At 33.1% G+C, this 18,776-nt stretch overlaps 1 protein-coding gene across 4 annotated transcripts; it reads left to right on the plus strand.

The window, feature by feature from the left end:
• The first annotated feature begins 266 nt into the window (after window positions 1-266).
• LOC134282206 (uncharacterized) lies at window positions 267-17,865 on the plus strand. Of its 4 annotated transcripts, XM_062764638.1 has the most exons (13): window positions 267-338; window positions 1,176-1,238; window positions 1,348-1,382; window positions 2,804-2,913; window positions 3,590-3,632; window positions 6,275-6,322; window positions 7,244-7,516; window positions 12,063-12,290; window positions 14,753-14,872; window positions 15,951-16,311; window positions 16,357-16,842; window positions 17,239-17,529; window positions 17,743-17,865. In XM_062764638.1, the coding sequence occupies exons 1-12, from the start codon at window positions 320-322 to the stop codon at window positions 17,424-17,426; spliced, it is 1,974 nt and encodes a 657-aa protein (XP_062620622.1). In that variant the 5' UTR covers window positions 267-319; the 3' UTR covers window positions 17,427-17,529; window positions 17,743-17,865. The 4 variants fall into 4 exon arrangements, with proteins under 4 accessions (XP_062620622.1, XP_062620621.1, XP_062620623.1 ...); XM_062764637.1 differs by having other exon boundaries at window positions 15,951-16,842; XM_062764639.1 differs by lacking the exons at window positions 2,804-2,913; window positions 3,590-3,632 and having other exon boundaries at window positions 15,951-16,842.
• Window positions 17,866-18,776: the final 911 nt, after the last annotated feature.

The following is an 18,776-nucleotide window of genomic DNA, read 5'->3' on the forward strand; positions in this document are numbered from 1 at the left end:
AAGAATAAACTAGTTCGCGATGATTAATTTTCGCGACCAAACCTTTTTGGATCTGTTGTTAAAAGACGTACGCTTTAAGGATCGGTTCGTGGCGAGAAATATTTGCGATGACAAGGGTCTCGCGAAATTCGCGAAAATTTCTCATACACGAATAAAGGTTGGTTTACAGTATAAGTCTAGAATTCCTTTACATTTTGAAGCACTTGCTTTGCACACAAATTCTGTGCTATAACTCTTTAAATAAATGTATTTTTAAATAGAACCAGATTTTCTATCAATTAACCCTGACTATGCATTACCACCAGAAGTCCCATTGTTGATGGCAGGAGGAGTTAAGGGTATGTATTATTTTTTGTCCTTCATTACAAGTACTTTACTTTTAAGTAAAAATTCAAGTCAGATAAGTAGAAGTACACTGACTTTCAATTTTCTTGGTAATTTCTTGAGAGAAAAGTAACAAATCTGATGTATAAGGAATTTCTTTGTTCCAAACACAAATTCAGTTGTGAATATGTTCCCATAAGAGTATCAGGAATTTTTTTTGATTACAAAGTAAAACACAAGGTCTTAAAAACTTCGTTTCAACTTTCTTTTTGCGTAGATCGAATCCTTCTGTTTACGTTGTAAAATAAAAATAAAGATTGACCTGCATGTGTATTTTCACCATGGTAAAATTGTATGAAGTACATGAACATTCCTACTGATAATTATTATAAAATCAGGTACTTCACTCATATTGAGATGCCACTACTTGCCTCCATGGCACCTGATCCCACCAGCTCTGATGTTTTGTAGGTCCGTGTTTGCTCTGCTCCTATTTTATTTTGTTTTATGGACTGTTCATTATCTCCATATCCTTCATCAATAACAACATGGAAATATGTTTTTTTGTTATATTAGACTTCGTAAATGAATCCTTAGAAAGGCATGGTGACATATCTGGTCAAGTTTAGTCTAAATATTAGAAAACAGACATTTTCATTATATATATAATCACATAAATTTTCATAAATTTAATTGAAAAAAAAACTTGGCAAACACAATCATTTGAATTGAAAAAGAACCTACAGTGCTCTCATATGATAATAATGGATAACTTTAGCTATATAGTTGTAATACAATCTTTTTCTACTAGCTTGCTCAGTTTGAGACAAATATTAATTGTTCTGATCTAGAATCTGAAGAAGAAGCAGAACTTGAAGACCTTTGTTTTGAATTTTTTGGTGATGAGGGGCCAAGTACGTAATCTATCTATTGCATTCTCTTCTAAGTTTTTAAAGTTAAGATTTAGTTTGAAATACCCAAAAATTGAATTTCTTGTGATTAACTGTTTCTTTTTCTCCCTAGTTGATTTGTCAAAGAAAGAACCACCAGCTAAAGAAGTAAGTACTTGGTTTATTATGTTTTAATGAAACAAAATATACCAGAAGGAAAACAGATTTAGTGTGTGTTCTGATTAATTAATGTCTTTTTGAAATGCAGCTACATGTACTACTGTATTAACAGCATCACTGGTTTGATTTTTTTTTTGCATATATATATTCATGTGTACATATAAGCTATTTTCAAATTTACTTTACCGGGTATATAATTTTCACTTAATGTTACATACATTTAATATATTAAATTTCATATGATCTTTATATGAATTATTTCTAAATTATACATCGAAGAGCAATTTTTGAACATTTCCGCAGATAATAAGAATTTAACAATTAGCATAAGATATGAATGCATCATTAGGAACTGAAAAAGAAAAATTATCTCTTATTTTAAGTTTGAAAATAAAAGTCATCTGGTTAGGATACCTTTCTCTAAATGTAAAAAAATGAATTGGTAATTAAAAAAAAAGGTACATGTAACTTTTGAGTAAGCTGTTTTGATGATGCAATTGAGTGGTTTTTTCTCTTGCACGATATTAATTCATATAGTGTAATATGCATTTTATTGAATATATTGTATCTGAGTCAAAAGACCTGAATATCTTTCCCAAGGTACTTGAAGCAGCTAGATGTGTTTTAATGCCAAAAACTAACGGCTAAGGGCAAAAAAACACATCAATCTGTTCTCAGCTCATGTTCATATTGGTGGTAATAGTCCACCATCACCTGCCTCAGGTGCTTATGTTTAGTTTATCAGTTTTAAGTAAAATCATTTGTTAAAGCAATGAAGACTGTTCCCTGTAAGTTGACATTACGGGGATTTCTATAGTCTTGTTCAAAGTCAGAATTTTTCAAAGTTCATGGTCGTTTTAATGACCTTGTAAGCAAATATGATTTTAATATTTGATCTTAATTTGGCTACCCGTACATGAATCATGTTTCATACTTATTGTTCAGACTTTGTTTTTATATTGAATTTGACTACAGAAACCTCTGTCTACCCGATCATGACGAGCACACAGCAGGTGTGACTGGTCAACAGGGGAAGCTTACTCCTCCATGGCATCTGTTTTTTATGCCCTCTTCACATATTTATATATTATTTTTTAAAATTGATTGCTGTAACAGTTGTACTACGTTTACAGCAACCTTCCCCAAATCACCAGGGTCTTGTTCATCAGAATGAATTGTTATTGAAATATTCTCGTGTTTTGTGGATCAATGTTCATTTTATACATTACCTATTTTGGAAGCATGGCCTGAATCAAAGCTTTTTTTTTATTAGAGATAATTTGTTTTAAAAATTAGATTACTAGTATAGCATTCTTGTTCCTGGACATTTTTTATGCTTGAATACATAGAAAATATTTTCTTGAGTTTTCACAAAGAGTATAAGAACATTCAAGGGCTTTGTATTTAAGATCAAAGACTCTAAAGACTCTGGTGAACAATTACATGACCGGCAAAGTAGACAGCTCAGAGACCTAACTGCACTGAATGGATCTCTAATGTTTAAAAACACTGATGTTACGTAAGTAGAAAATGGGAAAATTTAATAAACTAAGATAAGGAGAATTAAATGAAGACTTTTCATTGAAAAGAAGACAAATAAATATTTGACAGACACAAAACATAATTATAACATAACATATAAATACCTTGTTTTATACCAAAGGGCAAAAAATCTAAATAAAGTGTAAAAAAAAATATTGTTTTGGCTAGTTAAAAAGACTTATAGATTCAATGCATATTCAGATGAACACAGAACCTGAAACGTGCTAAACTAATCCCGTGAAAAAATTTATGCTGTTCCACTTCGTGCAGACCATAGCTGCATCATTTCAAATAAATGATATGAATATTTGAATAAACCAAGCAGCTTTTCATGCTTTAAAGCATTTTGTGCTAAGCGTGAAGCATGCATTAAGCAAGTATTACATTGTAATTGTGAGAATATTGTTCGGATTGGAATGTTGAATTTTCAACGTTTTATACGTCAACCAGTGTTATACTTATGAGTACTTGGAAGTTGATATCATAAACTTTTGAGATATGCCAAACTTATTTATCAGCAAAACAACTATTTCAAGCCAAAAAATTTATGTCAACTGCACTGTATCTTACAGCTTGTTTTGGGGGTTATAGTTGCATTTTTCACGTCTCTAAGATTTGAAATCTCGGAATGACAAGAAAATTTGATATTTTAGACGTGATCCCTCTTTCTCTAAGAAGGCTGCAATGGATGATGAGGTAATACTATAATATATATTATTGTAATTTCTCTATGTTGAATAGGCCTTGGTGTTATGATATATTCAATTGACGAGGTTATTGATAAGAACTATTAGAATATCCAGGCAGTGTGTGCTGATAAAGTAAGGTGGAGATTTGGTGTCAATTCAAATAAGTGTAGAGAAATGCCTGACTCATTGTATTGGTTGGTTTGAAAGAACCATTTTTGCCCCTGTTGTTTTTTTTTTTTTAGTTAATTTGTTGTCTGTTTGTTTGTTTTTTTTGTAATCAAAATATGAATGCAGATAATTTCCAAATACTTGTATAGTTTACTGAAAGGGAGCATGCATTCCTAATTATAGAGAAAAATTTGTTTTGTTTGGACAATCATGTTTCTTGTTGGGACCAATCTTCATTGTATCAGTAGCAATAGTACCTGGACTAGTATAAACTGTAAACAGTGTCTATAACTAGTGAAATCACGCCACATGTTGAAAGTGTTTGTGCTTTCAAATTACTTTAAGAAACAGACAATATATATTGAGCTCATAATACATGAAGTGCAAAAATAAATTATACTGCAAGCTTGCAATCCCATTTGCAATCATCATGATTATATATTCTCTCTCTCTCTCTCTCTCTCTCTCTCTCTCTCTCTCTCTCTCTTTCTCACATATGAACTGCAAGCAGAGAAATGGGGTTACATGGGGACAAATATGGTATTTACACAGGAAGAAACAACACCTTTCAGTTTAAATTGAAAGGCTGCTTTCAGTGACTTTTCAGTGGCCATTCAGCCACTGAATAGCACATACATTTCAGTGACCTTTAAGTTGCCTTTCAGTCACATTTCAGATACCTTTCAGTCACCATTCAGCGGACACATTTCCGTCATCTTTCAGTGACCTTTCCGTCAACTTTTAGTGATCTTTACGTCGACTTTCAGTGACCTTTCCGTCGACTTTCAGTGACCTTTCCATCGTCTTTCAGTGACCATTCCACACTCTTTCATTCTTTCAGTGATATTCTAGTCTCAATGTAGCGATTATTTTCACTAGCTTATTGATTTATTATAAGATATTTTTCCTTAACAGTGAAGCGATATTTTGAATAAAGATTTATTATTCAATCTTAATCGTGTGATTTTTAATGGTTATTAAATTCTGGTACGTTAAAAAATGTGTCTAAATAATTATTACAATTTAATAAAATAAATGATACTAATTCAAAATGATTTATGATTTTCTAATTTGTTGTAGAAAACAAAAAGTTTTGAAGTGATAAATAAAATGCTGTTCCGATAATTGAATCAAAATTTAAATAAATGCCGTATGACACATTCCTTAGTGCTTATAGGTGTATTTTTCATGGAAATAAGTAGATTTGAATTTATACTATTTACACCTTTTATAAATTTTGTTTCTTAATTGTCAAAACCGCCAGGATATGTTAGATTTCGTAAGACATCCTTTTAAAATCATTTTACATGGATAGAAAAAAAATCATTTATACATGCCTTTTGTAAAAAAAAAAATAAATATTGTAGATTTATACTTTTTAAAATAAATGATATTGTTGGAAAATTATTCTACTAAGTTTCTAGATAGAGAATTTACATCGATTTCCAATCTCTGTCACAGGAACAGGTGCCCGTCGCGGATAATTGTCATAATCCCGATAGGAGTTGTGTAATTAATCAGTCTGTCCCCAAAATCCGAGCAACTTACATAGAATATACAAAAGATATACAAGAAATATACAGTATTACACATCGCAGCTCCTCGATACACCAGGTGAACCGATTGTTTGATCGATTTCTACAATTTAATTGATTTTAAATCCTTAGTAAACAATAAGAAGTAGTAGCGTAATTAATAAGGTCATGGACACTTACGCAGGAGACCATGGTTCAATTCCAGCCATGTCCACAATTTTTGTTTTATTATTCTTTTTAACAACTATTTTTTAAATTCGGAATTAGATAAATTTAATGCTATCATACCAGGAAATAGTGAAATAAATTTTTTAAGTTAAAAAATAAGGCGATTATTCAATAAAAAGATGCAACTGAATGATAACTGAAAGGTCACTAAAATGTATGTGCCATTCAGTCGACTGAATGGTAACTGAATGCTCACGGAAAGGTCACGGGAAAGGGTCTTTTCAGTGACCTTTCAGTGACCATTCAGTTACCATTCAGTCAACTGAATGGTGGATTTTCATTCTGTGTTAATTTATTATATATTAATTGTATGAGAAATGATGAAGTGAAATTCTTTTCAAGAGTGGCTGCGCCACGAAAAATATTTACGTAGAAATATTATCAAGCTGTTTATAAGTTTTTAGAATAATGAAACTCAAAGTTGGTACGTGTAGGGCAGGGTATATGCTTGGGATTAAACAAATATATATATATAGAGCAAAACCTCTCCAGAACAGCTTATTGGTCATTATGATATTGAAGAATTCCGATTTCTATGTGACTGCATAATACGATGTAACCCTGCAAGACTAGTGTAGACCACAGGTTGTGTCAATACATGTAAAAGAGAGGGTTATTCCTTAAATTTATTGAAAATTTTTGTAAATCAACAGCTAGGACCAAGGTGATTCAGTTGAGCTTTTTTACGCATGGAAGTCTTCACATTTTTTTTTTTCAGTACGGGTCTTTGATGGCTGAGCTAGGAGAGGACCAACTGAAGAGTCAGGTACAGCCTATCTTTAAGCATTATAAAGATTTCATTCTTAAACAAAAAATATTTTAAAATTCCTGCATGCTCCAAGGTTCAAGTGAGCTTTCTTGATTGAAAAGTGTCCCAAAAAGCTCTAAAAAGGAGCCTTTCCTTTCATGGGTAATATTGTGTGATTTTAAGAGCATGAAACAATGCATTTGCATGACTGTTATTTTTCCTGGAGTTAATGAATTTACACTATGCATGTATTAATGTGTTATGTAGAGAAAATATTGTGGTGATGAGCAGTTCACCTAAGTTTAGAGAATGTCATTTGGATTTGCTGCTGTGCTGAATAGCATATCTTTCATAATTTAACTTGTTTATTTTATAATTTGTATTTTATAATAATTGCAAAGAAATAACAGAAATATAAATAAAAAAAAAATTAATATAAACATGATCATGATGGTATTTTAACATTATTGTACTTTTTAAAATTTGGAGCTGTATCCAATATGATTTTTTTTTTCTCTTTTTAAAATCGCAAAAGAATTGTTGCCTAATGAAATTATCTATTAATTATAAATTTATTGATCTTATTTGAAAACAGAAGTTACAATTTCCAATTTGAATTTTAAGTGTTGTTTACACACATATCAAGAAAACTCTATCAATTCAGACTGATGTTAATGTTAATTAGAAATGTTAACGTTAACAGCTCATTTTTTGACATCAGATCATCAGTGAAAAGATTTGGTATACTCAGGTTTACAATTGTCATGATCACTTAAGTTAATATGCATAATAATTATGAGGACTATTTACATGGTAAACAATTATACCTAAGGGCAGGCTAAAGTTGAGACATCCAAAGTTATAAAATTGTTTCACTTCTTCATTAAAGAGTAGTTTTAAACATAAACAAACAATAATAAATGTTATATAAAATTTCAGTATAGAGAACCACCTCCAATACCACTTCGACGTAGACCACCTCCTGCACTTCCTCAGGGGGCTCCACCACACCGGGCTCCAGCAAGACCACCACGACCAGCACGTGGGGGTGAGGAAAGAGGAGGTGGGGGAGAAGATGGAGGGGACCTTATGATGTTCTCAGCAAAAGCCCTACCCCCGAGGAAAGCCAGATATCAGCAGCATGATAAGTCTTCCATAGGCGAAGATCTACTGATGATGGAGGTCTCTCCACAGCGAGGCAGTCTTCAGCGAGTAAGTTCTGCAGAGTAGTTAATATTTTTTACCATTTTTTTATTATTATTTCCATTTATTAATCATTTATTCTCCACAATATTTTCATCCTATTTTGTTATATGGGATGTGTTATGCATGACATTTATGTCTATCCATCTATCTAATTGTTAGCTATTTCATGTAGGGTTTATAACTTTAATACTTTCAGACCCACAATAAGCAAACATCAAAAGCTGATACTTTTTGGGTAGAAGCAGTGTCCCACATTAAAATATGTCGCTGTGACCTCTTATTCAGATGATGTAATGACCAAAAAAATATGACAAAATTGTGTCCAGATCTTAAAAGGATAACTATTAGACATAGAATTATCAAACTTAACAATTAATGATTCTTAGATACTAGTACACATAGAAGGTATTGCATCTTACCTATAGGTCATCACATAAATCTTTGATTAACATGACTAAGATGAAATTTTTACAGAACACTGTATTGCAGTCACCAGGTACCTTATCAGAAATATTATTTCAAGAAAATAAATGTTTTCTCAAAATATTTTTTACAGCAATCTGACTAATGTAGTGTTTCTTTTGAAAAAGTAAGAATAGGGTATTGTTACAGTACTCTTATTGATGCTCACTTTCATTGAGATTTGATTATCTGAAGTAAAAAAAACTTTGAATATGGTGGATCATCATTTAAAGTATTGTTAAAGAACAACAGATTTAGACAAAATTACTACTGTATAAGATTTTTTTTTTCAAAATATTCCACAAGAGAAGTATGGGCATAACATATTACATGTAATATGAGTAACATGAGTAAATTTTGGGGGGAAGTCTTCAAATGTTTTTAAAAAAATCAAAGTACTGAAAGTACTGAGAAGCGGTTAGCATGCATATATTTCAATGATGAAAATTACTTGGAGTCAAATTTTAGTGCAATATAAATTTGATAAATTCTTAGAAATTAATTCACAGTTTACACGACTAGTTTAATTTGCAGTTAATTCCTGAGAAGTAAACTAATGCAAATCAAACTTATACAAACTAGAACTGTCCAAACGGGACAAAATACCCCCTGCTGGATTTTTCAGAAGTAAGTTTTTTCCGTAATGAAGATATGTATCACACATGAATAAGAATTTAGTAAAGATATCTCAAACCCCCATGATAACAAATAATTACATGATCTGTGTATATCATTTTTCAAAGATGACTAAGCTTTATTATATATAAGATTACAAAACGGAGGTACTTACTTTAAATAATAAGCCTATTTTAATTCTCTGATAAAATGCTAATTAGCAAAAGACGAAACAATTCTTGCAAGGTTGGGAATTATATGTGAACTTTTCAGAGAGATGGAACCAATTAATTTGCAACAATCAGTGCAAAAAATAAACAAAATATAACATTGCAATCACTGATTTGATAAGAATTTGTTCAATTATATATGTTCAGTCCTACTAAGTTTACTTGCAATTGGATTTTCATGTAACTAATAGCTAAGGACAGCAAAAAAGAACTAATGTAGTTAAGACAATTGATAATTACACGATATTTCAGTTTAGAAATTGTACACAATTTTGTTCTAGGCTAATAAGCAAAAACGCGAAAGTTTTTGCGGGGTGGGGAATTAAATGTGAACTTTTCAGAGAGAAGGATCCAATTGAATTGCAACGATTAAGGAGGAACAGGACCTTTCGCTGAAAAAATTCCTGTCAGTGAATTTTTTTCGTATTTTTTAAATTACTAATTTAATATGTACTTAACATTTGAAAACGGTCATGTCATGGGATTTCTTGACTTATTTAAAAGATATCGCCCCACAAATACCACACTGTTTAGAGTTTGTATGGAGTTTAGATACTGCAAGTTTACGGGCCTATAACGGAGTCCATAATGCGAGTTATAGTTATATTCATAGTGTTTAAATTATTTGAAAGCAATTGTTTTAATTTTATGTAGCATTTGGGTGGGATAATTTCTGCATTTTTCAAGGCAGCTTCAATGACAAAAACGTCATTTGGAAAAAAATTCTGTCAATAAATATTTCTAAATTTACGATTGAATGCCAGTCCTTTGTCGTAATTTTTTATTGCATAAAAATCACAGGGTGAAGCTTACCTCAATATCGCACAGGACATCGTTGAATTAGACGCAGGGTGAATTCACCATGCATCAGACGCCATTGTAATTCAACAAGTTCTAGAGATATCGATACCGACGCAACATTATCAAAATGGAACTTAACATTTAGTCTGTGAATAAAATATAAATTTTGGGGACCTTTATTTGCTTTTTATTGAGAAAATATCAATAAAAACCTACTTTTAAAAAATGACTCGGAATTCACCATGGATCGGACATCATTTACCATGCATCGTACAAATCTTATTTGAACCGGAAAAATGTCGTACCTTGATCACAGTGCTTTATAATTATTGATATGAATATACTTGTATTTTTTATTTAAAAATTAAACTTCACTTACATTTAATTGACGATATCATTGTACAAATATGGAAAACTGCAATATGCCTTACTTTGCCTTAGAAAGGCTTTGAAATGCTTGTAATGCGGTAATTCGTGCTATTTCCTTACAAGTTAAAATACTCTGGTTTGTAGAAATGAATTAAATCAAATTCTAGACGTTATATATCACTAATGTGTATTTTAACTGAAAATTTAGAATTTTATTATCTATTTCCGCAAAAAACGGCTGTCAGTTGGGTTCTGTATGAAAATGGTGGTCATTACCTATGCATCGGAAAGTGTCCGATGCATAGTTAATTTGTGTCCGATGTACGGTGAAATGAGAATACTAGTAAAAACTAGCTCTAATTAGAATTAAACAAACATTACAATGAAATTTCTTTATAATTTATGCAAAATTACCAATAATTGACAAAATTCGCCAAAGTCCGACTCGTTCCGTCGAAGTCGAATTTAAAGAACGATAACTCTAAAAATTGCAAAATCATAAAATTTGGGGTTATGCCCCTTTGATGATGTAAAATATGACGTAACTTCAAGGCCATTCTCGGGGTATTTTTATCACAACATGATAATAACAATCGGCATTGTCAAAAAATTTAAATCTTCGACTTCAAGACAGAAACAAATAAATAAATGGAACTCATAAGTTGATAGAGAGTTTATTGCCTAAAGTTGTCCGAAGCAAGGTATGTGTCCGATGAATGGTTAACTCACCCTAAGCATGATAAAAACGCTTCACGTTCGTATTTTCCGAGTGCGGGAAATCAATTGTGACGTCACACGAAAACATAAGCATTCAAAATTATCGAAATAGAGAGGATCTCTGCTAATAAACACGAAAAATATTAATTCAAAAAAATCTGTTTCAGAAATTTATCACGATACATTGACTGTGACCTGTTTATTATGAAATAAAACTGATCATGACGGGTGTGTGTACTTGATCTCGCTGCACTGAGAATTCAAACACTACGTCTATGACGTCAGTGACGTCAGACTGCACGGTAAAGAGAAACAAAGGTGTGGCTAGGGCAACTTCACAACATCTAAATAATGGCAAGATCTATAAAACTTTTAATAATAATAATTGCTAAAATTAAATGTTTGAAAACAATTTTAGAATTTATAAGAAAATTACACAGGAACTGTTGATTTTAACAACGTTTAACATGTATATCATCACCGATTATGACGTAATATGTTTTTTTAATCATGTGACATGTGTCCTGTCTCCCCTTAATGCAAAAAAAAAATAATAAACAAAATATAACACTGCAATCACTAACTTGATAATAATTTGTTCAATTATATATGTTCAGTCCTACTAAGTCTATTTGCAATTGGATTATCATGTAGGCCTAACTAATAGCGAAGGACTAAAACAATAACTAAAGCAGCTGTAAAGTACGCAAAATGTACCTAAATAATATATAATTAGTTTTCAGCGTTGACAAGCAAGTGTATTATGATAAAGCAATGAACCGTAGTAGCAAGTATAAGCAAACAATATCACCTGAAGGTATCTTTCATTCTTTCGTACAAGTACGTCATCTATCCACGCTACATGTATCTTGTTAGTAAATAATGTATTATTACGCGTTCGCATCCGTTACGTTTATCATAGATGAACACAAAAACTGATCCAAAATCAAATATAAACTAAATTTTTTCTTGTTTTATTTTACAATACTTTCACAGTTTTTAACATAACTAATCATATATCTTTCGGTTTATGAACCATATTGTAGAACTATTTTTTCTCCTCTTCAATGCAAAGTTTGCCCCTGCATTTCTGCATGTAACCCCAGATAATTCAGCGTAGACTTTCGGGTATTTCCGCCAAAGATCGGAAAAGCTGCAATTTTTTTCTCATAGGTAGCGCCTTATGGAGGTTTCCGGTTGCCGACACATGCCATAAAGCGGCTAGCGAAGCTAACCGCTTAAAAAACATTATTTGATGAATACAATATTCACAGAGCAAGTTTGATCAAGATAAAAAAACATCAACAAAAGATTTTTTGCTGTGATATGACTATGAATAAATAAAATTGAAATTTCAGGAAAAATCTAAATCACCACCACCACCACCACCACCACCAGCGAGGGGAGGTATAGTGAGGAGCAGAGGAGGTAGGGGAGGGGGAGGAGATCGACCGTCTCTATTGCAGTCCATCACTAAAGGACAATCTTTAAAGAAAATCCCACCTCGGCCTGAAAAGCCCACTGTAGAAGGTCACAAGGATCTTTTGTCTTTCAGCGTCCTTCAAAGTAGAGCTTGTATTCAGACTGTAAGTATTTCAGTAGAAGGTTTTTTTATTTTCCATTAACAAATGTATATTTTAAGTGAATTAATGAACAAAAACATGAAAGATATTATTGTTGACTTATTGAATGACGTCATTGTCTGAGAAGAGATCAAACAAGAAATCATTACAGATATTTTCATCAAGAAGGATATGGAGATAACGAACAGCATTCAATCTCAATGTCCATTAAACAAAACAAAATAAGAGCAGAGCAAACACGGACCCCCGAAACAGAGGTGGGATCATCAAATCGCATACACTTAATATTCAGTCTCTCATCGTGTTAAATAACTATAGCTAGTGAAAAACCCTGGTTGGAACATCTTGTCCTATGACCATTTTGTTAATAGAAAACGTATTTGAAATGTGTTCAGCAATAATTCTATGTGCCCCTTTCAACAGATACTAGATTTACATGTAGGACAACTGAACAGCATAATTACTAGTATATAATTATATATATTTATTTAGTAATTCTTCATGTTGAAAATTCTTTCAAGTCATTTTTCTTACCAAAGATCACAAGATATATGGGTTTCTTTATTTCAACTCTTGGAACCTATGTATAGGACAATATATTTAATACCAGACCACAATACTTTATAATTTAAAATAAGAAATCTTAATATATTTGTAATTAATTGGATTGATACATTTATTAAAATGAAAGCCTGGTGAGTGATACTGAAAGCCCAATAATGCCATAACATGGTTTTTTTATAAATCACAATTTTCTTGGTTAGGAACCTTATTGTAATCATGATATGAGTATTACTAGCTAAGTTATTATAGGAATGAATTTAATGGCAACCCAAGTAAAACAGAGTGAATAATATAATAAACTGGTTTGTAAAAATCATAAACTGCTTCAACCCATGTCATATCAGTAAAACTTGGATAGCTTTTAAAATTCTTTCCTTTTATACATGGAATTTAATTTTCATTATATTTAATTAAAATAACAAGACAATTCCTTCTTTGAAAACGTCATCAAAATGTGAATATTACAAATTTTAAATGTAAGGTATAGTGTGTAGCGGATTCATACATTTTTGACGCAAGTCATTGTGACATAGGCCTTATACTAGGTTATACAATATAGATTAATTAGAGCCCCGCAAGGATTTGCGGATGCCCTATAGTAATCACTCTGTCTGTCCGTCTGTCTGTCTTCCGTCCACAAATTTTCTGTTTTTTTTCTAATAACTTTTTTATGGTTGCCCAATCAAGTTCAAATTTGGTATGGTAGTTCAGTAGGCAGAAATACATATTTTGATGCTAAGTTTGGTTCTCAATGTCTTCTGGTTTGGAGCTGGGGTGGTGGGGTAGATTCCTTAACTATGCATAAGAATGAATAGGCAACTTTTTTTATGGTGGCCCAATTAATTATAAATTTGGTATGGTAGTTCAGTAGGCAGAAATACATATTTTGATGCTAAGTTTGGTTCTTTATGTCCCCATGTTTGGAGCTTGGGTGGTGAGGTAGATTCCTTAACTAAAGACTGCATTGGTAAAGAGAGATAACTGCTGAAGATGTTCTCATTGTAAAAAGGAATGCTGGCTATGAGCCCCTTGGGATTAATTAGCTTTCCTCCTGAAGAAAATCCAGAGCATTATGTTTATCTGTCACATTGAGATGAATTTCCACCTCTGTCTGCAAATGAAGTTTGTTTTGAAGTTAAATCAATTTGGAGTGCTATGAACACTGTGAAATGTGGATTTAGATATAAATTTTTATAATTTATTTTTGTTTAATAGTTATGATTTCATTGAATTCTAAAAACAAGAAATAGATGAAAAGAAGATTTTTTATTTACTTTTTTCATTTAATATTAATTAATTTTTAAGGTAGCTTTATAAAAACCCCATTCTATCATTAATACTGAAAAAGTTCTTATTGTAACTTTAGAAGAAAATGATGAGAGAGATACAAATAATCCTTTGGGATCAATTATCTAGCCTGCTGCAGAAATTTAGGAGGCTTTACTTTATCTTTAAGATTAATGAAAACCTTTGTCTGCAACTGCTGTTTGTTTGAAGTCAAGGTCAAGCCTTCATGATATCTGCATTCATTGAAGGCTGGTATTCTATATAACACAAGCTTCATAATTGTTTAATACATTCAATGTTAAGCTGTTCTTTACTGTCCATTAATGTAAATACAAGGATATTATTTTCAGGTTTTTGAATATTCAGGAATCATCTTGAAATTTTAAGAATACAGTTGCTGATTCTTTTTTTTAATCATTCCGTAAGCTGCACCCTTTTAATTCTACGCCATGGCGGGGCCCTTGCTGACTGGTCAGTTTTCTAGTTTGTTATCCAATCAAATGAGGCATAAACTGAAAAAAAAAACTGTTAAGAAATGTTTGAATAATATAAGGAAGGTTAACCATAAAAAAGACAGGCATTGGTGAAGAACTTCCCTCTTCTTTATTTTACAGGAGGAGGACGAGGAATCTTGGAGTGACTCGGATGAGGAAGCTTTTGAAGAGGAAGGAATTTGTGACAAGCGCGGAAAGAGAGGAGGAGTTATAGCGCCCGGTGCAATGGACATGAAGAAGGTATTCTCTACAGTGACTGTCTATCTCTAGGGTATACCAGTATAAAGTAATGTTTTAGATTAACATGGTCATGTAATCCAACTTTTTTGTCCCAATCTGCTAAAGGAAACTCATTGCTGAGTTTTTTACGAAGTCCCATATCATAAAAATTACTTATTGCTGTGTCATACTTTCAAATGGTACAATTTTATTTGTTTGTTGTTTACTGTACCTCCTTAGAATTTTTCATTCAAATGGAGACGCCACAACATGCAGGTGAAGGGTTGGAATTTATAGCTTAACTAGGCACTCAGAGCCATTGGATAGTGAGGGATCGTTTTCAAGACAACATTTACAGCAACATGGGACCTGTGTTCATAGGGTCTCAACCAAATTACATGTCTCCTCTTAATTCCCACAGTGGGATTCCCTAATAATGCCAAAATGAAATCCTCGCTAAAAATTCTACTTATATGGTGGAAGGATATGGAAATAACGAACAGTATTCAATCTCAACGTCCATTAAACAAATATACAAAATAAGAGCAGAGCAAACACGGACCCCCGAAACATCAGAGGTGGGATCAGGTGCCATGGAGGAGTGAGCATCCCCTGCCGACCGGTCACACCCGCCGTGTTTAGCAAAAAATACATTATATAGGAAAGTCGCCCGCATGGCGCAGTGGTTAGAGCGTCTGCTCTAGAGTCTCAAAGTAAGGAGCTGATCCTTATGTCATGGGTTAAAATACCACTGTGGGATGGTCTTTCATATGAGATTCTATAAACCAGTGTCTTGTGTCACAGAAGGTGCTGGCACAATCCCTGCTCATTGGCCTTGATATAGGACAAAATTTGCAGCTGAAACATTTTTGAGAGGGACATTAAAAACGATATACAGCCAAACAAAAATATATATAGAACATTTTATATATGCCAAGGAAAATTAACAAGAGTAATGCCAGTGTGATATTTTATTTATCCAAAGTATCGTCAAGAAAATACATTTTTCAAAAATTTAACTTTTGAAATGGTTTATATTTCTGATAATTAAGTTCTGAAAATTGTTGATCTTTTTCGAAAGTAAAATTTTAATTTACAGAGTAGTGGATACATCAGGGGAAGACAAGAAATGAAAGACAAACCTGTTCCTGCACCAGCACAGCCTGTACATGTACTATCCTTTTCTAAAGAATCTGCGCCTTTTGGAAATCAATTCGAACAACAAAGTGGGATAGGCTTTGGGTCAGTTAGAGCCCCGCCTCCACCATCAGCAAGCAGTTTATTTGGAAATACGCAACGTTTTGGGTCTTCTGTTGCCTTTGGGGCACCCGTACCATCCATTGTAAACTCTGCAAATCAATACGCATTAGATTCTGGAAAAAATGAAACTTCTGGGTTTAGTTTTGGACAACCGTTTGGGGGACCTACACAGCAAATGACTTTAAACAGTACATTTGGAGGTCCAGTCACTCAACCCCCAATGCCCCAACAACAAATGTTTGGAGGTCCAGTCACTCAACCCCCAATGCCCCAACAACAAATGTTTGGAGGTTTCGGATTTGAAATGCAACGTATGGGTGCAGCTCCTTCTGGAGGATTTCAACCACGACCATCGAAAAAAACACACGGAAATGGTGTCCCTCCACCCCCTCCTACATCCAGTAGAGTGATTTTGCGGCCATCAAAACTTGGAGCAAGTTTGGGTCCCCCACCACCCCCTCCACCTGCTATGGCAACACAACCTGCAGGGGCTCCCCCACCACCCCCTATGGCAGCACAATATCCAGGGAAACCACAATCACCCCGTCTAACCCCTATGACACCAACATCTGCAGGGCCACTACCACCACCCCCTATACCCTATATGGCAGCACCATCAGCAGAGAAACCACCACCACCCCCTATGGGAGGACCATATGGAGGGAAACCAGAACACCTCCCTATGGGGGCTCTCCCACCACCCCCACCTGCCCAACAGGTGTCATGGAGAAGTAAGTTTTAAAATGATTTCATATTCATTTTATATTGATCAGGCATAAATATAACATAATCATTGTTGAATTGATTAATGCCATTAAAAATTAATCAATATGATTATTTTATAATTGTTTTTTTTTTTCAAATTTTATCATACTGTCTCCAATAATTATCAATTATTCATATTGATTAAAATGTACATTCAAGAAGTATTCAAACTAGTCACAGATATGAATTATGTCTGAGTTTCTGTTGTTAGATTCTTTGAGCTATTGAAATTCTTGCTGAATTTTTTCAAAAATATTCATAAGGAAAAATTCTTTGAAGTCTATATACTTTTGGTTGACAAGAAAGTTAAGAATTATGAAACGTGCTACATTTTAATTTTTGTAATAACAATATTTCAATAGCTATGGGCATGAAATCAAATTTAGAAAGAGAAAGCAAAGAACAGAAAATGGAAGTGACATTAGATTCTCCACAAGAAAAACTGTGCCGGACCTTTTTAAAAGCTCCGGAGAGAAAAGAACAGGAAAAATTAAAACCAAGATCCTTTAGTTGTAAACTTAAGAAAAAAAAAGCAGACAAAAGAGGATAGCAGCTTACTCAGTGAAGCTGACATGTTACTGGAGGAATCTCCACAAGAAGAGCTGCTGATGAGGCCTGGTGATACGTTTTTCTCCAGAAAGCCTATGGTAATGGTGAGAAATTTTAGTCAATGGATTGTTATATGTAAGATTGTTTTGTTTATGTTTTACAAACATGTCATCATGTCAACATGTGCGCGCCTCATGCATCTTGACACTTTTAATAGGAATATCTCAGTTTTTCAATTTATCTTCGAATTTCTTTTCAGCTTTTAAGTCGTATACTGTGTATCATGTTACTTTTATTCAGTAATTGTCTATTTTTAGGAGGAGTGTCATTCGCTATTGCTGTTGGATGTTACACCACTTTCTATAGGGGTAGAGGATGCAGAGGGAAATTTCTGTGTCATTGTCGCCAGAAACACCACAATTCCTTGTCGGAAAGAACAGGTTTAAATTAATTCTTGAAATATCTACATGAAGAAGTTAAATATCAAGAAAAATATATGCAGAAGAAGTTTACATACATATTAATGCTTTTAAAAAAACTATTTTACAAAATGCTTCAAGTTTTTAGCTCTTCTGAGCCAAAGGCTCAAAGAGCTAATGCTATGGCCATTTGTGCGGTGTGCGGTGTGCGTTAACTTTTTAGAATATGGGCCATAACTCAAGAACCCCTTGGCCAATCAGTACCAAATTTGCCACAGGGTATCCTTGGCCCAAGGGCTACCATTTATACTAAAATAAGGGTTGGGACCCTAAAACAAGGGGAGATAATCAGGAAAACAAAACAAAAAGTACTAGTTGCTAAAAAATCTTCTTCTCCAGAACCGCCAGGCAGATTTTCACCAAACTTACATACAAGGATCAGGATATGTTGAAGATTAAAAATTGTTCAAGGCATGACCCTGGGGCAAAGGGCGTGGCCTCAAGGTCACTTTGAAGTTGACCTAAATTTACAATTAAAAAAAAATATTTATATTTTGTTAACTATAAGGGCTAGGATCATCAAATCTTGTAAGTTGATGCATCTTAGGACTTCACATCATGTTAACTCAAAAGTAGGTCACGGTGACCTACTTTTTAAATTTTGCGGGCATTTGTTTTCAAATTGATTTGAAGGCATATTTTGGACACTTTAAGGCCTATGATCATGAAACTTAGTCAGTTGATGCATCTTGGGTCCTTGAACAACGTCAACCTAAAAGTAGGTCACCATGACCTACTTTTTGAACTTTATGACTTAACCTTTTTAAAACATTAAATCCCATTATTTCAGGCACTGAAAGGGTTAGAATCATCAAATCTTGTAAGTTGCTGCATCTTGGGACCTTAAAACATATTTAAGAAAAAGTAGGTCA

The sequence above is a fragment of the Saccostrea cucullata genome, unplaced genomic scaffold (genome assembly GCF_032062105.1).
Source record: "Saccostrea cucullata isolate Sc308-1 unplaced genomic scaffold, CSIRO_AGI_Scuc_v1 ctg9235, whole genome shotgun sequence".
NCBI lineage: Eukaryota > Metazoa > Mollusca > Bivalvia > Ostreida > Ostreidae > Saccostrea > Saccostrea cuccullata.